The following is a 25,889-nucleotide window of genomic DNA, read 5'->3' on the forward strand; positions in this document are numbered from 1 at the left end:
GTTCTTAAACAATGGATTTATATTTTGTACCTTTGTAATAATTTCTGTGATATAAAGAGCTTAAGTCACACTGTAAAATAATAGATCCAATATTCTGAACAGAACCGTGGTCATTTATTAGTTTGGATCATTGAATTCATTGGGTGTCTAGGAGTTGTATTTCAGGGTATCTCATATACCAGAACTAAAATAAGCAAAAAAAATTATTAAACATTTAAAATAAGCATTTTACTTTAAAATAACAAATACTCTATTGGGAATGTGTTCTGAAAATAGCAGACAATGAAGCAATTAGAAAAAAACAAGTGGCTGAAATGGACATCAAGTTAAGAAGCACTCTCCACTGACATTATTCAATACATACGCTGGAATTGTGCTTCAACTTCTTCTTCTAAACTATAAGCTACTTGAGGGAAATTATGAAGTATTTTTTCCTCCACAATGTTTGGCATAGTCTCTTACACCTAGAATTATAAAAACAGCTAGTTAGCATTTACTGGATGTGTTTCTACATGGCAGTATAATTAGCCCCATTTACAGATCAAGAAATTGAGGCTCACAGAGATTATGTGACTTAGTTCAGATTTTATAGCATTCAGATGCCTGAGTAAAGGTCTGAACACAGAACATAGAGCCCATAGTTTCCATCATAGTCATTCACATGTCCATTTATTGAGTAGCTTAAATACATATTTGCTGAATTGACCAATTCTTTCGTGACTTTTTCAGATTTTATTCTGATCACAGAAATCCTTTCATTCAACTCACACAATGTTATTACAAATGAGCCATGAAGGAAAAATAGGAAGTTTCTATGTTAAGCAGCTATGGTCTCATTTGTATGGTAACTCTGAATAAATTTAAGATAGTTATCTAATTCCATTTCAGGTTTATTTAGTATTCTTATGAGGAAAGGGTGTATTAAATATAGGGATACGAAATATTAAGACTAGAAGATACTTCCACAATATTTTTTCAGTCTATATTTTTTAGATAGAAGCTGTTTGTCTCCTCTTGCTTCCCCCTCCTCTTGCTCCTCCTCGTTTTTGAGCTGGTTATTCCTCTTTAAATAAGTGGTATAATATTTTATGACTTATTGCAGCCCAACCCATATGTCAGTGATTTTAAAGCTCAATACTTTTTCCTTCCTATTGTATTGTATATGTCAGATTCAGTTTTGTATCTAAGGATTATGGTTTTAGTTTTCTAATCACAATTTTGGACTTCGGGCTTCATAGCAGGTTTTGGTGGAGTTTGTATCCCGGAAAATGCAGTTTTGATGTTTTCAATATTCTATCTAAAAGAACTTAAATGGTTAAAAAAATGCAGTATGGACACCAAACTACTGAATTATCAAAACACTCAATGTCAATAATGAAATGTATTATTTCAAATTAAGGCAGTTTCCAACAATAAACCAAAAGGAATTCTTTGGTCTCTGGAGGACATTTTCATAAAACTAAAATGAGGAATACAGAAAAACTTAATAATTGTGTAAACACTTTGTTGGTTTCTATGACACTCTTCATTTTCCCTTCTCGTTCTCCTTTACTGGGTCCCCCTTTCTCTCCAGCTCTTTATGTATGACTGTTCCAGTGATCAGTACTTGGTCCTCTTCTCTTTTTCAGTTCTTTATCCACACTCGCTATAATTATTTGAAATATTATCTATATGACAATAACTCCTACATTTTTATCTCTAGTCCATACCTTTCTCTCCTGCTACATAATCATACAGCCCAACTGACAACAACAATCAGTTGACTGCTAAGTGTCTCAAACCCAATTACTTCCAGAACTGAAATCTTGATCTTACCCTTCAAATTTGCTCTACCTAAAGTCTCTCTCATCTCAAATGATGGGAACCCATCTTTCCAGTCACTAAGTTCTAAAGTTTTGGGGTTCATCCTTAACTTCTCTCTCATGCACTTCATTCAATCATCAGGAACCCCACCTTGCAAAAGAAATCGGATCACTTCTCACCACCTCCATTAGAACCACTCTGGTTCAAGCCATTGTCATTTCTCACCTTCTTTCACTTTCCTTCCCATAAATAAAATCTATTCTCTGAAGAAAAGCCTGAATGGTGCTTTCAAAATGTTAAGTCAAATCACGTTGTTTCTCTTCTCAAAATCCTCCAGGAGATGTGCATCTCACAGAAAAGCCCAAGTTCTTACAAAATTCTACACAATCTGTTACTTCTAAACACTTCCTGCACCTACTCTCCTCCTTTCTCATATTAATCCTAGCTTCCATGGCGTTACCCAAACATATCATGCTTACTATTGACTGGGAGTCTTGGAATTGTATGTTTCCATTGCTTGGACAGCTTTTCTCCTAGATAAACAGCTTTACTCATATGAACAGCTCTTCCCTCAAATAACTGCCAAGTTTACCCACTACCTCTTTCAAATCTTTGCTTAATGTTAACTTTTTCAATGACGGCAACTCTAAGACTCCTATTTAAAAGGTGCAACCTCTGATCTTCCTTTATCCTATTCTATTTTCTCCCTACCGTGTGTTACTTTTTAGCTCGCCACACTATTTGTGTGCTCATTTCAGATCTTCTTCCAGTAAGACAAAAACTTTATACAGCAAAGGCTGCTCTGTTCTAATATTTTGAGGGCTTGACACATAGTAGATGCTCAATAAAGGATTCCACAAACTCATCATTTCAGTATTCAGACAGCAGGGCAAACCCCCCCCCCCTAAACTTTTCTCAAAGCTAAATTTCGCCACTTTTTTTTGTTGTTTTTTTTTTTAAGATTTTTATATATTAAGAGCCGGAACGAGAGAGAATGAGCAGGGGGAGGAGCAGAGGTGGAATGCGACTCCCCGCTAAGCGGGGACTTAATGACGGGCTCAATTCCAGAATTCAGGGATCATGACCTGAGCTGAAGGAGGACGATTAACCACTTAACCAAAGGAGCTACTCAGGCACCCCTAAATTTTGCCACCTTCTTAAATGGCTAAAAAAATCACAAAGTCCTCCACCTTTCTCTTTAAGAACTTTTTGACCCCGGAAGTAAAAGGTTAAGTGAGGGAGTCACGAGGGACAGCTGTTTCCGTTTCCGTACAGACGCCTGGAAGCAAACACCATGGCGAAGACCGGGGTTAACAGCGGCAGCCGAGGAAAGAAAGGCCTGAAACGGAAAGCGGCCGCCGAAGAACCCCAGGAGGCTGCAGTTGCTGAGGATGGAGCGACGGAAAGCGGGGTCCAACCCCCGAAAGCGGCCGCCTTCCCCCCAGGCTTCAGCATTTCGGAAATTAAGAACAAACAACGGCGACATTTAATGTTCACGCGGTGGAAACAGCAGCAACGTAAGGTAGGACGGGGCGGCGGCGGCCGAGCGCATGCGCCGCATTATTCACGCGCGCGCGTGATGGTGGGGCGGGGAATAGCACTTACGTGGTCGCGCCTTCCCGGCGTGCGGGAGGAGGTAATCTGGAGGAGTGAGGCTGAAGTTTTTGTGTCCTGGTCCCCTCGCACTGCTTTGGAAACATTCTCTAGATTTCAGCTTTTTGTCTGAGCGTCAAGGATTCTCTTCCTTTTCAGCCCCTCTAGGTTCTCCCTCTGAGAATGAAACCAGGATGTCGCGCTCTCGTAGAAGCCGAAATATCCCTCCAGACCTGGAACGCGAAATTCTCCCATCTCTGTGTTTAGCCCAGTCCGCCTAAATTTGGCTGATTCGTAGAATCCGTAAAACGGGCACTACGTAAACCCAAAGTGATGCTTCTCTGATTCCCGGACATTTACAGAAATTATTTATGCAAAGTTTCTAGTAGTATTTATAGGGTTGTCTTCATACTGTTCTAGGGATAAATATGAAGCGATAAATAAAACTCAAGATCACGGTACTTTTCTGTGGTTAAACTGCAATTGGAAGCAAGCATCTGTTTATCTTTGTACGTCGTAAAAGTTCACACACATAATAATCTTTTCACTTGCCTGGCTCCTCTTACTAGATACTGGATTTTTTTGAGGCCGTGGATTGTGCCTTACTCATTATAAGCGCCAGAGTGCTACCGGAATATATACTCTAACTCACTCTAGGAGAGCGGGTTTGCCGGAAGGGTCTCCTAGAAGTCTTCTGGAATCTGTAATCTGAAACTTGATGAGGGGTGGAGGGTAGATAGGCACTGGGGGGTGGGAGGGGTGAGTACTTTATGTTGCGTATTAAGCGTTCTATTCAGAATCTCGGGAAGGTACAGATTTACAGTAATTACAGGTGTAATTCACCCTGCAAGTTCTTAATAATTTTGAAAGCATATTTTGATTGTAAGATTTATGGATAACAAATGGTGGTTTATTGGAAACAATCTGAAAATGTATCTCCCATTCTCATTTATTTTTAGTACTTTCCAAAAGATGTAAGCAGCATACCCATGGTTTTCTTGAGAACACAACTTACTAGGAATATAAAATGAAATAAGAAAAACTTGTTAACTTTTTTAAGCATACATTTTACATTTTTACTTAAGTTGAGACTTTATAGTTAAAGGTAAAGCTAGTAAAACTTTAAATATTTGAGCTTGCCAATTTAGATCGTTTTGAAGGAGCAAAATACTTATGTTTTACTGATTGGCCAGCTTATTTGGTTTACAATAATTTAGGTATGAAAATCTGTGTTAGGATGTTTAATATATTACAAAGATTTCTCAGTTTAAGTATTCATAGCATTAGTAATGTATAGTTCAGTATGTGTTTGTGATGTAACTGGCGGTTTCTCAATATTGTTCTTTCTTTAAACTTTTTAGGAAAAGTTGGCAATTAAGAAAAAACTTAAGAAAGAGAGAGAAGCTCTTGGTGATAAGGTAAGTAAAATCTTTAGCCATCTGCTTTCTGTCTTATGTTGAGGAATGCTCTCTGATATTTATGTCATATCACTTTCTTTTAAATTTATTATAAAATATTACTAGTGTATAAAAGATGTGAAAATAAAATAACAAACCCAGCTTAGAAACCCAGCTTAGAAACAGTGCATTGGCAAATATACTCAAAGTCTTTTGTATGCTCTTTCCTGATTGCTTTCCCCTCTAAAGATAACCACTTAAGAAATTGCCGTGTTTTGTTCCTGTGCACTTTTTTTTTGTGTTCCTAAATGATGAAAACAATAGTGGTGTTTTGCATTTTTTTTTTTTCAAAATTTCACGTAAATTGTATGTCTGCTTCAGTGTGCTTATTTTACTTAATTTTATGTGTTTGACAAACAGAGACTCATCCTTCTGACTTTGGGAATGGGGAAGCATCCCAGTCTAGTACTTACCAGACTTTCCAGTATTAGACTGTTCTGATGTGCAGAATCTTCTCAGGCAACATTAGTCTCAACTCTCAGTACTCAGTCAATAACAGCAAATATGCTGATCACCATTGGGAAATTTCATCATTCTTGTTTCTTTTACTGAAAGATGACTTCCTAGACCTGCCTCCTTTAAAAAAAAAATTTCAAAACTCAGTATTTGTTTCATAGAATAATAAATAAAATCCCAAATAGTTTATCAGTTCATACTTCTTCATATCTCTGCTAGCATACATATGTTTTGAATTTATTTTAGTCAGTGTGTGCTTATAGTTCTCTGTTCCTGCTCCTTAGCATTTCATTTACAAATTTTTTGGTCTAAGCTGAGGGTGCATGTTGCCATTTCTAATAGTATTCCATTATGTTGAAGTGTCATAGTCATTAACTTTTTGTATGATATTTGCCCTATTTGCTGTTCATTTCCACTAATATTAGTGCTGTTGCATATTTTTTATATGCTCCCTTTCATTCCTTACTGTAAATGCCTCAAACTTTCTAGTTCATTAGATAGACTTGTAGCTTTGTTACTTATTTCTGCATAGCTTTCTGGAAGTACTGGAATAAAGCTAGATATACCTTTGTATAGCCGACCCCTGAACAACATGGCAGTTGGGTTCCAGACAGACCCATCTCCACTCCTGCACAGTTGAAAGTCCTAAAAACTTAACTGCTAATACCCTGTTATTGATCTGAAGTCTTACTGAGAAATAATCAGTTAACACATATTTTATATGTTATGTGCATTATATGCTGTATGCTTACTGTAAAATAAGCTAGAGAAAATGTTATTCAGAAAATGTTAAGAGAAAATACATTTATAGTCTTGTACTGTAAAAAATTCACTTGTTAATGGGCCTGCACAGTTCAAATCCATGTTGGTTAAGGTTGAACTGTAATTTTTCTCATTCTGTTTAATATTCTTCTTAGTGGATAATTCTTTTAATTCCAGTTTCTTCTTTCAGGTACTTTTGCATGGTATTAAGTCATTTCATTCAGTTCACATTTCTTCTAGGATGTTTATATCTCTGCTCAGAGTTAAAAACCTTTTACTCAGTATTATTGGGATGAATGAGGAACAGATTTGGGTTTTGGATTATTTGGAAATTTCTGTTAATCTTCCCCAATCAGACTGCAAAATTAGCTATGTAAATTGCTTCTAAAAACTTAATTTTTTTTCTTTTATTTAGGCTCCACCAAAGCCTGTACCAAAGACCATTGACAACCAGAGAGTATATGATGAAACTGTAGTAGATCCTAATGATGAAGAGGTAATGTTATAAGTTTTAAATAAATTTATTTTAAATAAATATAAGTTGATAAATCATTTGTTCACATATTGACACTTAAAAATACTGGGTGGTGAAATTGTATAATGGACTGATTCAGCTATAATGTTGACATATTATTTGCTATAGATTATGTCATAGTTGAATTTCTCAAATGTTCTAGAAGAAGGCAGAAAATAGAAATATATTTCTGTTCTCTAGAAATGTATGATATTTTATGCCTAGGTAAACTTTTGTCATTTAGTATCTTATATAGTACTTCTGTTTTTAATATCATTCGAAAAGCATTATTCATACTATAGATTTTTGTAGTATTAGACATTTTGATATAAGGATAACATTTGGTGATATTTTCTGTGTCCTCATAAAACTCTTGGTTTCAAGATTATCATCCACTTGTCACTTTTCACATTTGCCCTTTGTTTGGTGACAGTATAGTGAGAGAATCAAGGTTTTTAAACTTTATTTATTTATTTATTTATTTTTGGTATAGCAGATTTGGTTTTGGTTATATTTGCTCTCAGATAGTACTGTTTTTGACATTCCTTAACATTTCTAGATATGATCATTCAGTCAGTCAGTCTGTCACTCTTCTAGCAAATGTTTATTGATCGTCTGCTGTGTATTGGTATCTGTTTTAGGGACTTGGATTCCACCAGTGGACCAAACACTTTGCCATATATACACACAAAATATCAGCCCACCCAGAACTTGTATTCTAGGGAGAGAGATAAACAGTGAACAAAGTAAAATAAATTATGTGTTAGCGGGTGGTAGATTACTACAGTTAAAAACTAGGGTGAAAGAGGGGTGCCTGGGTGGCTCAGTTAGTTAAGCATCCAACTTGATTTCAGCTCAAGTTATCATGTCAATGTTGTGAGATCGCACCCCAGGTCAGACTCTGTGGTTAGCAGGGAGTTTGCTTGAGATTTTCTCTCTCCCTCTCTTTCCACATGTGCGTGCTCTCTCTCTTCCCCTAAAATAAATAAATCCTAAGAAGAATCTGGATAAAGTAGATTGAGGACTATCTGAAGTAGAGAGAGTTTGCAGTTTTGTATGTATAGGAGTGTGTGTGTGTGTGTGTGTGTGTGTACGATTTATTTAGTTTGACATAATTTCAGACTTAATAGAAAAGTGGGAATTCATGTATGCCCGTCACCTAGATTTCCTAAATTTTAATTTGTACCACACATGCTTTTCTTCTGTGTTCTCTGAAATGCTTGAGAATAAATGGTAGACATGAAGCCTGTTTACTCCTACATAATCTAGTGGATTTTACTTGTAAACAAGTATGTTTTTCTTAATAAGCACAGGGTATAGTTATCAAAATCACAGAATTAACATTGATTATTATCTAGTCTAGACAGCTTATTCAGATGTCTACAGTTGTCCAAATGGCATCATTTTTAGCAAAAGATAAATTCCAGCTCATGGATTCAGTTCTATTATGACTTTAACCTTTGTTAATTTGGAACAGGTCCTTGGACTTTATTTGTTTTTAATGACATTAACATTTCTGAAGAGTACAATCCAGGTATTTTTTATGGAATGTCACTTAATATGAGTTTCATATTTGCTCATGATTATGTTCAGTTTATGTATTTTTGACAGGTATATGTTAGATATGATCTTATATTCTTTTTGATGCTATTATTAAGAGTCATACATTGTTGATTTTCCCATTATAGCTTCTGTTTTTCCCTTTTGTAATAAGTATTTGGGAGGGGTTATGCTTTGAGATTATGTAAATGTGTACTATTCAAACTTTCACTCAAGATTTTGCAATTACGAATAATTTTTTCCAGTCTTATGGGTGATTGTATCTCAGTGTAGTTTTAATTTTTTGTTCACTTGTTGTGAATGAGGTTGAATATCTTTTTATGCTTTTTTTCTTTTTAATCAATTGTTCATATCTAGTGGCCATTTTTTTTGTTGATTAGGGTTGCAGTTCTATATAATGATTGTCAGGGTAGGCTTCATTGAGAAGATGACCTTTTAGCAAAGATTTGAAGGATATAAAGAAATCAGCTATTTTTGGATGTAGAGAAATTGGCCTCCTTGCAGTTCTGCCCCACTTGGTTTCCAAGGAATGACCAGTGTAAAAGCTAGTGCACAAACAGTGCAAAAGTTCTGAGGCAGGAGGAGCATGCTTAGTATGTTTTGGAAGAACAGCAAGGAAGCCAGTATGCTGAAATTAAGTGAGCAAGAGAGAGGGTTATAGAAGAAGGGCCAGTATTGGGAAGAGCAGAGGCCAGAGCAGTGGCTTGGTTGGCTTGGTTTATACTTAGTGCAATGAACCATTGGATGTTTTGAACAGAGGGATGATATGATAGATAGATTTTTAAAGGTAATTGGTTGTTATACTGAAAATGTAATTTAGAGAGGGGGAAATAGGTACTTAGGAAGCTACTGAAGCAATCCAAGATTATGATGATGATTTGGGCTATAGTGGTTACAATGGGTGTTGAGAATCAATTTGATTCTAAGATTTGGGTTTTTTCCCCCAGGTATATTTTGAAATTAGAGCCAGTAGAATTTCTTGATAGATAGGAAGTGGGATGTGAGAAAAAGAGGATTCAAAGGCGGTATCGAGGGTTTTAGCCTGAGTAATTAATTAGACGGATAGAAGGATGGAATTGTCGTTGACACGATACGAAAGGGGTCTTGACTGGAGATAAATTGGAATTCACAGGTGTTTAGAGGCTACATATATATGAAGTTTTCCCAAATATTTACCTAGGGGAGAATTTATTAGGTCATGAGGTGTGTAAATATTCACCTTTATATGGTGGTGCCAAAATGTTTTCCAAACTAGTGCTTGTATCATTTTTCACTTGCATAGAATAAGGGCAGTGTTTCTGGCCACCTACATTCTGACCAATACTTTGGTAGTGATAAAGGACTATCGCATTGTGGTTTGAGTTTGCATTTCCTTGATTCCTAATGCGGTTGAGCATCTTTACAGGTAAGCACTGTGTTTTGCTACAGTTATGCCACCTCATGTTTTTTGCCCAGTTTTTTTAATCCTATAGTATATTTTACTGATTTGTAGGACTTCTTTTTATATTTTGGATACTAATCTTTCATATGTAAGTATCTTCCAATTTGTGGATGCTCTTTTTACTTTTTCTGTGCTTTTTTCGCATTTATGTGCTTAATTATCAGGAATGGATTTCTTTGTTTGGCATGAGAAATTAAATCAATTTTTCTTTCTTCCCCTGCCCCCACCATATGTAACCAGTTCCCCAGCACCATTTTTCCAGTACTACAACCTTTCCCACAGTGGATTATAATGCTGTGTCATAAATCAAGTACCCATATATACTTGGCCTTTTTCTGAGCAATTGGTCAGCTTGTTGCTTTATCACTTACTTATTTTCATGCTAAGTTTTGATATCGGTTAGAGCAGAATGCCTCTTTCCACCCCCATCCTCTAATCTCTCTCTTTAGGAATATTCACTTTGTGAACCTTTGGTCTGCCATATAAAATTATAAATCGTGTTAAAGTAGATAACTTAGGGGTTCTATTTATATGTTGTTTTTTTTTTAGGTAGGTCTTCTATACAAAAAATGCATTTCAGTGATTTTCTTCAAGCAAGTTTTATACATAAATCTTGTTAGAGCTATTGCTGGATATTTTGTGTTTTTTATTAGTGTAAATCACATTTCTGAAAATTGTTTTATTTGCTGATTTATAAAAATCCATTGATTTTTGGATTGTGATATTCTAAACAGTATGCCTAAATTTGTTTCTAATAATTTGTCTAAATATTGTTTTCATTTCATGCTTAGCTAATCATTTCTGCAAATAACTTTCAGTCCATTGATAATTTCTTTTGTGCTGACTAGAACCTCTAGCATGTCAAATACATAGAAATAGCAATAGTGTTATCTGTGCCATGTTCCTAATTTTAAAGAGAATGCTTCTAACATGTAACATTAATGTTTGTGTTTTTAATGGTAGATTCTTATAAGTTAAGGAAAATCCATTCATTTTCTTGCTGGCAGGGTTGGTTGTTTTATCATGAATGAATGTAAAATGTTACAGGTGCTTTTTCTGCAAATGTTGAGATAATTATGTACTTTGTCTCTGCAAATATTGAGATGAATGCAGTTTTTCTCCTTTATTGTGTGAATGTAGGAATGAAATAGATTTTCTAATGTTAAATCTCTTTTGCATTCTTGGAATAAATTTAATTTAATTAAGATGTTTTATCTTTTTCACATTGTTTTGGTTTGTCAGTACTCTGTTTAGAATATGTATATCTGTATATATAAGGGAGACTGCAGTAATGCTCCTTTCCATTCCTATTATTATTTATTTAGGCTTTTTACCAGAGATAATATCTATTTTGTTAACTCTTTCAAAGTACTTCTCCGATCATCTTTATTTTGAAACTTTGTTTTCTAATTTATTTACATCTCACCTTATCATTTATTTCTTGTTACTCTCTTGAATTTATTCTTTTTATTTGATTAACTTGTTTTTCATCTTCCTTTCTATAAAGGAAGTTTTAAGATGTGTTTCCTTTCTTATTGTTGAAATCTAAGTATCTCTTATAATGAAAGAATTATTGATTCATTCTTGTAATTTCATCAGGGTTTGGTTTGGTTTGGTTTTTGCTTGATGTGTTTTATTCCATTAGTTTTGTCCCCTGATCCGTATTCTTTCTTTTCTTCTACTTACATAAGGTTTCATTTATTCTTTTTCTAGTTTCTTTTTTTTTTTTTTAAGATTTTATTTATTTATTTGGCAGACAGATCACAAGTAGGCAGAGAGGCAAGCAGAGGGGGGGGAGGCAGGCTCGCTGCTGAGCAGAGAGCCCAATGTGGGGCTCCATCCCAGGACCCTGGGATCATGACTGAGCCAAAGGCAGAGGCTTTAATCCACTGAGCCACCCAGGTGCCCCCTTTTTCTAGTTTCTTAAAATGGAAGCTTACGTTACTAATTTTATACTTTTCTTTCTTTTTAATATAATCACATAAGCTATGGTTTTCCTCCTAAGCACTGGGTTAGCCATAGCCCATACATTTTGATATGTTTGTTGTGTTTTCATTTTCATTCTGTTCGAGATATTTTCTGTTTTCTCTTGTGATTTCTTATTTGGTTCATCAATTATCAAGAAGTATATTGTTCAGTTTCTAAATACTTGAGGATTTTGCAGGTATATTTCTGCTGTTGATTTCTAACTTGATTTTACTGTGGTTCTGGAACATACTCTGTTGATTTTAGTCCTTTTCAAGTAAAGAAACTATTCTGTGTTCTAGCGCAAAATCTATTTTGAAGAATGTTGTGTGTTCCTTTGGAAAACATGTATATTTTGCTGTTTCGAAGTAGATTGTTAAGAGAGTTGTTTAAGTTAGTTGATTATGTTGTTCCTATTTTCTGTGTACTTGCTGAATTTCTAATTCTGTCAAGTTACTGAGAAGATATTGAAATCTCTAATTATAATTTTTGAGTTACTCATTTCTTCCATTCCTTTCAGTTTACTTCATGTCTTTGGGTGTTCTTTTGTTAGGTACATACCTATTTTTAAATTTTTTTTTGTTTTTACTTTCCTTCAGGTGTGAGTCCATTTGTAATTATTAAATCTTCATAATGTATTGATTTATAATCCAGTATATCCCTTGTTGTCCCTTCCCTTAAATTGTTTATTGCAACATTTCTTTACTTAGTTTCTATTTTATCTCATTTCACATAGCCACCTAAACTCTCTTATGGTTACTGTTCTTTTTTTGTGCTTTTGCTTTTAATGAGTTTATATCTTTGAATTTAAAATGTCACAGACAGTGTATGTTTGGATATTGCTCTTTTATTCAGTCTAACAATTAGTATTTACTGTTAATTAATGATGTAGTTATATTTACATCTGCCATTTTGCTTTTTTAAATACATTTTATTTATTTTTATTGTTTCTCCTTGACTGCTTGCTTTTATATTAAAAAATATTTTTTAGTACGCTATTTTAATTCCTTGTAATCTTTTGAGTTATATGTTTAGAATTCTTTTAGCAGTTTCTCTAGGAATTACAGCATAACGTCTTCAATTTATCACAATCTGCTTCAAGTAAATACAGACATGATGCTGATAAAAGTATAATAGGTTACACCAGTATAGCTTGAAAGTTTACACATACACACACAAAAGGTCTTTTATGGTTACCTATGTATTTACCATTTATAGTGCTCTTCTTTTCCTTGGATCTGAGTTACCATTTGGTGTCATTTTCTTTGAGCTTGTAGAATCTCCTTATGCTTTTGTTTTTATAATAGATCTGATAGCTAACTATCTCATTTTTGTTTATTTGAAAATATGCTTATTTTGCCTTCAGTTTTGAAAGAATTTTGCAAATTAAGGAATTCTTGGTTGACTTTTTACTCTTTTAGTATTTGGAACATACACTATTACATTTTGACCTTCATAATTTCTGATGAGAAATCAGCCATTTTAATAGTTGCTCCCTTGCATATGATTTTTCTTTTTTCTTTCAAAATTTTCTGGTTTGGGCTCCTTGTTGTTTGACATTGATGTGTTTATGTTACTGTTCTTTTTGTCCTATTGGGGTTTGTTGAGCTTATAGCCGTATGTTGGAATTTTTCACCCATTATTTCTTCAGATACTTTTTTCTACCTTCTCTTTCCTTCAAAGACTTCCTTTTCTTTTCTTCTCTCTCTCTCTTTTTTTTTTTTTTAAAGATCTTGTATTTATTTATTTGAAAGAGAGAGAAGGAGCAGGGAGAGAGAGAAGCAGACTCCCCCCTGAGCAGGGAGCCTGGCATGGGCTTGGTCATGACCTGAGCCAAAGGTAGACGCTTAATGGACTGAGCCACCGATGCTCCCCAAAGACTTCCTTTTCACACTATTAAAATGGTTAACATAGTCCTATAGTTTTCTGTAGTTTTGTTCCTTTTTTAATGATTGTTTTCTCTGTTTTTCAGATTGGGTATTTATTAATCTGATTTCAAATTCATTGATTCTTTTGCCATCATAGATCTACATTAAGCCCCTCTTTTCTTTTAATTTCTTGAATATTATGGCTGCTTTAAAATTTTCACTAAATTCAACATCTAGACCTGCTCAGAGACAGTTTTTATTGATTGCTTTTTTCCTGATTATTAGTCATACTAAGTACCTAATTTTTTGGCTGAAAGCTGGACACTCTGGACTTTTTTATTTTTTGAGTTACTGATTTTTTTGTTCTAGTAACTTGCCTGGATTTAAACTGTGTAATGACTCTATCCTCCCCATCTATCTATCTGTGTAATGACTCAATGCAAAATGAACAAATCTTTTAGAATTTCTATTAAAAAAAAGAAAAGGAAAAAGAAAGAGAGTCCAGTTGAGGAAGGCTTTACGGGATATACACTTTTGACAAAGAAGAGTACTCTGGAGAAGGAAACCCTAATACAGGGTTATATATATTTTTTGTTACATCAAGAATTATAAATCATCATGACAGAAGACAATCAGAAAATTACAAATTTGATCTTATGGTTTCAGTGTGTGCAAGGTTGAAGGCTTTGGAGGTATAGAAACAGAACTTAGGGAGAATTTTACTCACCTTTACTTTAAAGTGTTCTTTTAGAAAGGTATTTGTTAACAAAGCAAATATAGGGTGCCTGGGTGGCTCAGTGGGTTAAAGCCTCTGCCTTCGGCTCAGGTCATGATCTCAGGGTCCTGGGATCAAGTACCACATCGGGCTCTCTACTCTGCAGGGAGCCTGCTTCCCCATCTTTCTCTGCCGGCCTCTCTACCTACTTGTGATCTCTTTCTCTGTCAAATAAATAAATAAAATCTTAAAAAAAAAAAAAAAGCAAATATATAGTGTGTGTTGGGAGCAGAGAGCCCTTGCTTTGAAGTTCAGTGAAGTCATTCCTTGGGAGCCTAGGAGCAGGGCCCATAAACATTAAAAGTTGAATTTCCTTTATCAGCATTGTATGTCTCTACTTGTCTTTTTTTTGTTTTGGGTTTTTTTTTTAATTGTTTTTAACCTGCCTCCCTAGAGATTGTCCCTGTGTTTGTGTGGCTTAATGTTCAGATTTCATTCTTTCCTTACTCTTGCCCTCTATTAATAACACATATTAATCATTACTTCTTACCTTATAAATGCTTTGGGTAGATACTGTGTTGAGATACCTTGAGCTTCCAAACTTCTGTCAGCTGAGCTGAGTGTGGGTTGAGGATTGCATTCAAAGTTGGAGCCAGTTCTCAAGCCTCCCTGGCCTTTCATGTGAATTGGTTTCTTAGAACTCTCACATATGTATGTGTATGGATTTTGTGGAGATTATTTCAGCCCCTCTGTGGCTCTTTCACTTCCTTAGCTCTGCATTTCTGACTGGTCCACATCTCCCCTGAACTGGCCCAGTAACCTTGGACTAGCAAAGCAAGGGTTTTCAGACCCACCTATCCCCAATCTAGTCCACCACCCTTAGATTCAAGATTGCTGGTTCTTGCCTACCATCAAACCTAAAGTTAATAAAGTTAGTATTTTCTCAGCCATGTTGATGGAAGAAATGGAATAGTTCTTAGCAAGATTCCTGATGTCCTTGCCCATAGCCCTAGCCATTTTCAAGAATGAATATGGCTCAGGGCACCAGAGTTTCATTTGGTTAAACATCTCACTCTTGATTTCAGCTCAGGTCATGATTTCAGGGTCATGAGATCAAGTCCTGCATTGGGGTCTGCTCTTAGCAGAGAGTTTGTTTGAGATTGTCTCCCTCTTCCTCTGCCCCTCCCCCCGCTTACACACTCTCTCAAATAAATAAATTTTAAAAGAATAAACACAGCTCAATTTGTGTCTTGAAATTGTTTTTTGACAATTTTTTCCAGTTTTATACTTGTATTCTACAGATAGAAAATCATTCAGCCTGTTCATTTTGCCATTAATATAAGTCCCTCTTGGCTTTCTTTAAAACCCCTATCAGTCAGGAAGATAGTCTGTGCCATAGAATCCTGCTAGAGCTACTTTTAAAATTTTGACCTAATAGTAGAGTATGTTTGATATAAAATTATATTTTTTCCAGGAGCGCCTGGGTGATTCAATTGTTAAGCGTCTGCCTTTGGTTCAGATCATGATCCTAGAGTCCTAGGATCAAACCCCACATTGGACTCTGCTCAGCAAGAAGCCTGCTTCTCCCTCTGCCATTCCCTCTGCTTGTGTTCTCTATCTCGGTATGTTTCTTTCTGTCAAATAAATAAAATATTTTTAAAAATTAGATTTTTTTCTGTTCACAGGTTGCCTATGATGAAGCTACAGATGAATTTGCTTCTTACTTCAACAGACAAACTTCTCCTAAGATTCTCATCACAACATCAGATAGACCTCATGGGGTAAGCATATCAATCAGTATAGTTATTGAATTCTTAACTTTCCCACATAGACTATTTAAAAGAACTCCTTTCAGAAGATCTCAGTTAAATTATTAGTAATTTCAATAGATAATGCCTATGAATAAGCTAAATAAAATTATACATTTCTAAGCATGATTCTTCAGGGTAGAGTTTACCGGCCTTAGCACTATTAGCATTCTGGGCTGCATAATTTGTTATTATGGGGGTGATCCCCTTCATTATAGAATGTTTAGCAGCATGCCTGGCCTCTGTGCACTAGATACCACTACCCATCCCCATCACTACCACCAGTTATAACCTCTTTTGCCAAATGTTCTCCAGTGGGGCATAATCACCCCCCGTTGAGAACCAGTGCTTTAGGATGATCAGCCTTAATAAAGGATTAAATACTGTTCAGATTCCATTCTTCCCTGCCCTTGCTCTCTATTAATAACACATTAATCATTACTTCTTACCTTATAAATGTATATCACTTAAGACTTTTATTCCTTCTCACTGTCAAAGATTTCTGTTACTTTGTTTTGCAGAGAACAGTACGACTCTGTGAACAGCTCTCCACAGTTATACCAAACTCACATGTTTATTACAGAAGAGGATTGACTCTGAAAAAAATTATTCCACAGTGCATTTCAAGAGATTTCACAGATCTGATCGTTATTAATGAAGATCGTAAAACACCAAGTATCCTTTTTTGTTTTATTAAAGAAGTTTTCTTGTTTCACCTTCATCCCTTTTTAAAATACATTTGAAAGAATAAGGAAATGTTTTCTGTAACTTTAAGAACATATAATTTTTTAAGCTAGAAAATTATGTATCTATCCAAGATTCTATGAACTAATTTTTTTCTTTTCATTTAGCAAGTATTCATCAAGTAAATGCTACAGGCTGACGTTATTTTAATCCTTAGTAAAAGATGGAGAAATAAATAGGAGCTTCAGGGAGTTTATAATCTACTAAGAGAAAATAGATAAGTAAACTAACAAAACTACAGCGTGGATAGTTCAGTTAAAGAGAGAAATACAAGATATAGTGCACAGTCTGGTAAAATCTGCCCTGGGGATATCAGGGACGAGGGACTTGACAGAAAAAGATGCCTAAGCTCAGTTAAGGTGAATATGGGTGAATAAAGTTGAAAAAGAGTGCCCAGTGCAGATACACTTATTTGTAAAGGCAGAGGCCTGATGGAGCTGACCCAGTTGGGGATCTGCAGGTAGTCTGATATGGCTAGATTTTATGTTACCAGAGGTGGTGTCACAGGGTTACATTTTTGAGGTAGATATTTGAGCCCATATTATGTATTTGCTGCTGTTTCAGATGCCAAGAATACTCTATCCTTATTCTGTGAGTCTCAGATCTGAGGCAACTATGTGACATGAACCCAAGGTATTTTTTTCCTGTTTGGAGATGAGAGAGCATATAAAGATGCCTAGATTTGTTTTCGCTATTGCTGTTGTTTTCCTTATTGATCAACTAGTGCCTCTGAGCTCATTAATGTAATTTAATTTTTTTAAGATTTATTTATTTATTTTTAGAGAGTGTGCATGAAGCAAGCAGGGAGAGGAACAAAGGGAGAGAGTGAGTCCTTAAGGAACTGCCTGCCCCACCCCTGACCCTGAGTGTAAAGCCTGGCACAGGGCTCAATCCCAGGATCCTGAAATCAGGACCTGAGCCAAAATTAAGAGTTGGCAGCTTAACTAACTGAGCCACCTAGGCTCCCCTGTGAGCTTATTAATTTTGAAGATGATTATTTGCATGGGTCAAGTTATTAAAATTATTTAGGGTTCATAAAAGATAGGGACAGGATTTTCCTGTTGCCAGAATAACATTTTTTTTCAATCAATGAACACTCCTTTTTTTTTAAATAGTTTAAAAAATAGTTTAAAAGCTATGTTTTAAAAACCTTATAAATACCTTTTAGGGCCTTACTATTTTCAGTATAGGTTAAAGACATTATCCACTTTACGTGAGTTGCTTTCCAGAGACTAAATAGACTAAAGCTAGCTTTCTAATGTAATGTTTTTGTTGACCATATTACAGAAATTAGATTATGGGTTAATGTACCCAAAATAACAAAAATCTCTTGAATATTTAACTATTCCAGAAGAGATGTTTTTAATGTAGTTGCTGCTGCCTTAAAACTGTCTCCCAAAATAAAGTGGCAGGGTCTGTGTTCCTCTCTGTTTTTGGCAGTTAAAAAAGTATTACCATTTTAGGGCTGCTAGCAGGCATTCATCAGTTCAATAAACATTGTATCCTTCTTTTAGTTTAGGTATTTTATATAGGCACTAAGTTTCACTTAACACCATCTGTTGCCTTTAGAAAGCTTATGTTCTCTTTTCCTTATATATTGTCTTTTTCCCAAAATGTATTAATACCGTGTAGGGTAAGTTCATATCATTAAGGTACCATCAGTAAAAAGACCAAATTTATATTAAGGAATAACTAGACTAATTAATTCAAGTATAAGATTATATTTCCTATACACATAAATATATATATGCACACACACATAAGCATGTGATGGGTATCCCTTGATTGTAAGTTTTAAGTATGGAATTATGCAGTTTTTTAAAGTCCTAATGAATAGAATTTTTATAGGTATAATCTTCCCTAGATTTTTTTTTTTTGAGGTTTTATTTATTATTTGAAGAGACCGATAGTATCAGATATAGTGAGAGCACAAGCTGGGACGAGAGGGAGAAACAGGCCTCTGCTGAGCAGGAAGCCTGACATGGGGTTTGATCCCAGGACCCTGGGACCGTGACCTGAACGAAGGCAGACACTTAAACGACTGAGCCACCCAGACACCACTGGATGTTGATTTTAATAATTTCAAAGATACTTCATTTTCTTTCCTATTTGATGTGTAGTAATGCAGTTGATGGCAAAGTGTTGGAAGAAGCTAGGAAAGCAGACCTCCTAAATTGCTTTTGTGTTTTCTGAAAAGAGAATGGTCTTTAAGACTAATAAGGACATCGGTAAGGGGCATTGGAAGTCCATCTTGGTTACAAAGATTTAAGGCCTAGAAACTTTGAATAAGGTCACATATCCTGCTTTCAAAGAATATCTGCACAACTTGTAAATGAGACTTTGCTACTCTGAGCAAGATAATAAGACAGGCAAATGGAAGGAGAAGGAAAGAGGACTGCTAGTTAGTATTTGCCATGACCCAGGGAAAAAAACATGTAGAATAATTTAAAGGAGAATAATTTGTAGGCACATAATAGAAATGTTAGTGTGATTCCTAGAGGCTTAACATGGGCTTACAAATACTAAGTCATGATTCCTAATGATGATGCTTGGAGAAAAGTTGAAAGAATTGAAGATATTTGGCCTGTAGGAAATTAGAATATGGGGGCATGATAAGATACTGGAAGGGCTGCTATAAAAGAATAGTGCCACATGGTAGAAATTTATGGAGATACAAACTTGATTTCCTCTACAAAAGAGCTTTGTCAACTGTCTAAACTGTAGTCTAGTGGCTTTGGGTCAGACAGGTATGATGTCAGATACAGACTTCATTACTTGCTGCTTTTGCAATTTTTTCAAGTTTCTTGGGTACTTGGTTTTCTCATACTCTAAAATAAGAGATAGTACCAAATCTTTAGGGTTCCTGCAAAGATCACATTAAATGTATGTTTCCAAGGTTTAATGCCTCATTTGTTGTAGGCATTTTAGTAAATGTTATGGTATAGGGGAAAGCATGGAAGTTTTTTCTGGAGAGACCTACATCCTCTATTTGGTATTTCTAAATGGAAATTTGAGCTAGGTAAGTCTTCATGCTGTACTTTTGGCAACTTGTAAACTGTTTTGCATTCTTGACCTTTGGGAAGGTATTAAAAGTTTCACCTCAGTCTTTTGCCTCCTGTGCATTAGGGTTTGTGCACAGGTGTGATCCCACCCTTAAGGTCTGCCACCTAGCTCTGAAATTTGGGCTAATCTGCCTAACCCATCTCAACCCCTTTTCCTTGTTATTGAAATAGGGATAATCACTCCTGTTCTTCATGGTTTATGTTAGGAATTAGCAGTAACATAAGGAAAGCTTTTTGTACAGTGCAGGTACTTAGGAATTATTTTGGATTTTGTAGTTTTCTTTTGACAGAAACAATTCAGTGGGAATGTTTTAGGAAGGATTCAAGTCTTGATTTAGGTTAGAAGAAATTACCGTTACTTTTCTTAGCCCCCTGAGATTTCATGACTTTTTTCAGTGTGCAAATGATCCAGAAATTCTTTTTGGCTATACCTTATGAAATTTGAGAAGTCAGGAAGAACTCAAAATTCTGATAATCTGCTGTGTATATGCACTAGTATTTATCAGTAAGAAGTCTGTCTTCTAAGAGTTAACAGATTAGTTGGGAAGAAGGTCATTTACATGATTATAACTCAAATAAGTGACAGGTGCTAAATTTAAGTAACAGTGGCAGGTGAGATTTAAAGCTTAATTTTAACTGTATAAAAAGAGGTGGCATTTGAAGTGGGCCTCAGCGGTACTGCACTTCTTGATTAAGTTGCTTCAGTCCCAGCATGGCAAGCTCCTTCCCTAGAAGACCAGCACCATGTCTCCTGAGCAGAGTTCTGCAGGGCTTCAGTTCTAGTGGAAGTACTGTCAGGTCTCACTTCACAAACAGATCAGAGCACACCTAGTTAAAACTCACCACATTCTGGTCAAGGACCAAATACTGCCCACAGCAGGCAAGGAGAGCCTCTGCAGATAATTGGCCTAAAGGACAGAGCAGCCAAAACACAACAGTAGAGCACACACCAGAGACACTCCCCTAAAATGCCAGGCCCTGGACCTTATAGGACCTCTACTTATAAAGCCATTACTGTTTGGAGCAGGAAACATAACGGGTTTTCTAACACAAAAGAAGGCAGAGACTTTGACAAAATGCCAGATGGAGAAATTTATCCCAAATGAAAGAAGATGATAATGTTACAGCCAGAGATCTAAGTGAAACAGATAAAAGTAACACATCTGCTAGAGAATTTAAAACAACAGTCAAGGATATTCGTTGGGCTTGAGAAAAAAAAAAGGAAGATTTCAGGAAGGTCCTTACACAGAGATTAAAGAGTCAGAAATGAAAAATGTAATAACTGAGATTGGAAACAGGACGGAAGAGGCAGATGGATGGATAAATGATACAGAAGACACAAAATAATGGGAAATAAGCTGTTACGGAATGGGAAATTAATAAGCTGTTATGGAATGGGAAATAAGAGTTATGGAACACGGGAACAGATTTCGGGAATTGAGTGACTCCATCAAACATAATAATACCTATAGAGTGCCAGAAGAAGAGAGAGGAAAAAGGGCAGAAAATTAATTTGAAGAAATAATAGTTGAAAACTTCCCTAATCTGGGGAAGGAAATAGGTATCCACATCCAGGGGGCATAGACAACTCCCATCAAAATCAACAAAAGCAGACCGATACCAAGATACATTGTAATTAAATTTTCAAAATATAGTGATAAAAAAGTCTTAAAAACCAGTAAGACAAAAAAAGCCCCTAATTTAAAAGGGAAGTCTTGGTGCAGATTTCTCAACAAACTTGGCAAGGCAGAAGGCAGTGGCATGGTATATTCAATGTGCTGAATGGGAAAAATATTCAACCAATAATGTTCATTCTGTACAGCAGGGCTATCATTCAGAATAGAAGAAGAGAGAAAAGAGCTTCCCAAACAAAAACTTAAAGGAGTTGTGACCACTAGACCAGTCCTGCAAGAAATATTAAAGGGGGCTCTGAGTAGAAACGTCTCCAAAAACAGTGACAAAACAAGTAGTAAAATGGCACTAAATACATACCTACTGGTAATTACTCTGCATGTAAATGGACTAAATGCTCTAATCAAAAGAGACACAGTTTCAGAATGGATAGAGAAATAAGACCCATCTTTATGCTGGCTACAAGAGACCCATTTTAGACCTAAAGATACCTGCTGGTTGAAAGTGAGAGGATGGAGAAACATTTATCAAGCGAATGGATGTCAAAAAAAAAAAAAAAGCTCGAGTAGCAATGCTTATATCAGACTTAAGACTTTAAAATCTACATGAGATGTAGAAGAGCACTGTATCATAATGAAAGGGGACAGCTGAACAAGATCTAACAATTGTAAATACGCATCCAACATGGGTGCACCTGCATATATAAGACAGTAACAAACATAAAGGAACTCATTGGTGAAGTGGGCCTTAATAGGTGAGTTAAATATTGCAGGTATCTGAAATAGCATGAACAAAAAATACATAGTAGGATTAATATGTGTAGTGTACAAGAGATTGTGTCAGTGCCTGCCAGTTAGGAAAAATAGGGAGGCATAAAGGGAGATTAGAGATTAGAAAGGTGGTTTGGGGCCACATGAGAGCTGTACTGATGTCTTTGTTCTCTAGGTGAGCAGCGGTGAGAGTATTACGAAGTTAGCTACAGCTGTCAAGACAAGGGGTATCTAGTTTGTTTTTCACTTAGCATGAGAAACCATGGTACAGATAAAATGAGAGTTACTTAAACAAACTTGATTTACAGTCTTGGAAAATGTACTTGGAATGGTGAGAGAGGTCAGACCAACGTTTTAATGTAGGTGGAAATTCTCAAGGACCTCAATTAAGAATAGCCGGAAGGGTAAAGAGGTGGCTATGGAAGTTAGGAATTTATGAGGGTAAAAGCAGTAAGTAGGATTTGGTAAGGGAAGGAGGAAGTTGAAGATAACCCATGGGCTAATGGGAGAATGTATTTTTGCTTTTTTTTTTTTTTTAAATGGTTGAATGTTGATGCCTTTATAAAAAGATGGCAACATCTGTTTTGTAAAACTGTGTGCAGATAATTTGGAATAGTTTGATTCTGACCTCTTTACAGGTTCAGTATTTGGAAGAATCAAATTGTGTTACGAAGACTTGAGGAATGTTGTATATAGGTAGCTGCATTTCAGACATTTAAAGCCCTTGGGCTGCTAACCCTACCAATTGAAGTACTTAATTTATAGTTTAGTGTGCTGGCAGAAATCTCTGTAATAGATCATCAGTAAATGGTTATTAATTAGTTGATTTTAATTTGTGGCACAGTAATCCCAAGAATAAGAACTTGTCTTTTGAGAGACACTAATAACTTTGATTTCAAGAAGAGGGCGGAGTCTCTAGTCTTATGGGACAGTATTCAAAGCTGACAGCATGTATTAACCTTGCAAATCCATTAAAAAAAAACACATATATATGTGTGTACTTGTTTATGTATAAAAGTGCGTTTTTAGGGCTATAAGACCTCTGAACATGGAGGTAAACTTTTTTGTTTGCTGTGCTAAAATTATGCTAGAATCCCATCTTGTCTTACCATTCCTGTTAGGGTAGTGGGCATAAGCTCTTTTCACCTAGTTTAGTTGAATACCCAACATACCCTGTTGAGGGTGATGACTCATTTGTTATATTGTGAAGAGAAAAAGTGGGACTACTATAGCTTAATCTGTTTTTTTGTTTGGTTTGGTTTTTTTTGTTGTTGTTTTTTTAATATTTGGGTTGACTTATGGGGCTTTAGTTTTGAGTATGGTAAGGAAATTTGTTAACCCAGAGGCATACACGCATCTACCTCTTCACCTAGCTACAAATTTTAGGAGCCTTTGGACATACAGAGGACCAGGTATTTATACAATTTAAGATTTAAATTACAGAGTTCAATGTGTTCTTAGCTTTCTGAACAGATGGATTAATTCTAAGTCACTTGCCAAATGGCCCAACTGCTCATTTTAAAATGAGCAGTGTTCGTTTGCGTAAAGAAATTAAGGTAAGTTTTATTCATCCCTTAATTGGCTTTGATCTGCTTGCTGTATATGGTTAGTCAACTCTAACTTACATATCGAATTGGCATTTTATAATGGCATTTGTCCTGCTTAAATCAAGTTTTATCTACTGGCAGTTTTCTTAGGAGACTGTAATTGAGTTCTGGCATACAGGCAGTAGCCTTCATTACTATGAAACAGGTTACTTACTAGTAGAACTTTTTGGTAGTCACTGCAAATAATTTTAGATGTTTTATTATTTCATGAGATTGTTAACTCATACATGATAGTTTGTCATCAAGAAAGACGCCTTTAAAATTTTTCTTTGTCACGTAAATTCTGAAACTTGAACTTGCAGTATCAGGATATAGATTAATTCCTTGTTGTGTTGTGTGGTTTTTTTTCCCCTCATTTTTCCAGAGAAGAGGGAAGGACCCTACAGAACACATACCTGAAATAATTTTGAATAACTTTACAACGAGGCTGGGTCATTCAGTTGGACGTATGTTTGCATCTCTCTTTCCCCATAATCCGCAATTTATTGGAAGGCAGGTTGCCACATTCCACAATCAGCGGGACTATATCTTCTTCAGATTTCATAGGTGAGGAAGGTACTTTAACTCCTTGGACTTTGACTTAAATCATGAAATACATTTCAGTGTAAACGTTTTCCAATGTATTGTGACAAATATCATAGATGAGAGATAAATTTTCTTTTGAACTCTTTTCACATTGAAGAAATTACATTTGATTCATTGAAACTGTTTTCCCTTAATTCTTTCATTTATCTTTGAAGGTACATATTCAAGAGTGAAAAGAAAGTGGGAATTCAAGAACTTGGACCACGTTTTACCTTAAAATTAAGATCTCTTCAGAAAGGAACCTTTGATTCTAAATATGGAGAATATGAATGGGTCCATAAGGTAACGTGCCTTATTTCAAAAGCCACTTAGATCATTTTGAATGGAATGAGAAGGAAACCATGTACATTATGCTTTGAGTACTTACATCTCAAGTTATGCTTCTGACATCCGTAAGTTCAAAAGAGCAAATTTCTGATAGGGTAGTTTGGTCTGGTGATGAACTCTGGTTCATTTGAATTACCTAAAGATCAGTGGTCCTCGAAAGTGGACCAGTCTCTGAAATGGACCCAGAAGGTTTTTTTTTGTTTTTGTTTTGTTTTGTTTTTAGGATTGTTAACCTATAAATTATTTACCTTTTTTTCCCCCCCTTCTAATTTCAGCCCCGGGAAATGGATACAAGTAGAAGAAAATTCCATTTATGAAATACTGAAGGAATAGTATTGAATTGTGCTAAACAGACCTATCTTGAATTTATGACAGAAGACCCTTTTCAGAAAGTCATTTACTGGTTTCATAAACCTTTTCATATGTGGACAAAATACCAAGTGCCATTCACTGTAGCAAATACAAATAAAAGTCATTTTGGTGAATTTAGAAGTTGCAGCTTAAGTTTCCTAAAAATTCTTATTTGTAGGTAATTTTAAGTTGGAATCAAGATTCAAACTAACTTTCCCATGTGTACTTTCATGGGACATGTGGTCTGGAGAGAAAATAGAATAGTTCTTGGTAGACACTAACCCAATGATTTTCTATCAGACTAATCTTGGACCTGGCACATAACTTTGTTTCTTGCATGACTATATGGTAGGAGGCCAAGTTTGTGGGATGTTTTAATATTTCCTTAAGCCTTTCAGAATGGTAAAAATTTTAAAGCAATAGGTTTACCAAGGACTTAACAGTTGCAAATTACTGAAGCTAAATTGTGGTTCTCTTCTTGGTCCTTTGTACCTTACTACATTGTACTATAGTATTCCACTCAAGAAATGTTTGAAACTGTGATGTTTTTCTTAACATCTTTTAATGGCATTCCTATGTCCAGTCTTTACTGTCCTAATTAGGAGAGCAATCTATTAAGAAGTAATTCACTTTTAGGTGTAATAGTAATACACCCTAGAGTTTAGGAGTTTATTAAAACAAAGTTTATCCTGCAAATAACTCATGAGTAGGAACTAGTATCATCAGCTTCCTCCTGACCTTGAAAGGATAAAAAAAAAGGCTGCAACTTCCCTACAGTCTTTCAAATAAATGTATGGCATAAATCTTTGTGAGATGAGCTGGTAGGAAAATGCACTAAAACTTAACCCCTTCTTAATAACAATGGGAAA

The 25,889-nt window shown here is 35.5% G+C and overlaps 1 protein-coding gene across 1 annotated transcript; it reads left to right on the forward strand.

Moving 5' to 3' along the window:
* Positions 1–3,043: 3,043 nt before the first annotated feature.
* RPF1 (ribosome production factor 1 homolog) lies at positions 3,044–25,158 on the forward strand. Its single transcript, XM_044238586.1, has 9 exons — positions 3,044–3,325; positions 4,758–4,814; positions 6,487–6,567; positions 15,820–15,915; positions 16,464–16,617; positions 23,624–23,706; positions 24,122–24,303; positions 24,498–24,624; positions 24,945–25,158. Exons 1-9 carry the CDS (start codon positions 3,098–3,100, stop codon positions 24,984–24,986), a joined length of 1,050 nt encoding a protein of 349 aa, XP_044094521.1. The 5' UTR covers positions 3,044–3,097; the 3' UTR covers positions 24,987–25,158.
* The last annotated feature ends 731 nt before the right edge of the window (positions 25,159–25,889 follow it).

This window comes from Neovison vison, chromosome 2 (genome assembly GCF_020171115.1).
Source record: "Neovison vison isolate M4711 chromosome 2, ASM_NN_V1, whole genome shotgun sequence".
Taxonomy (NCBI): Eukaryota; Metazoa; Chordata; class Mammalia; order Carnivora; family Mustelidae; genus Neogale; species Neogale vison.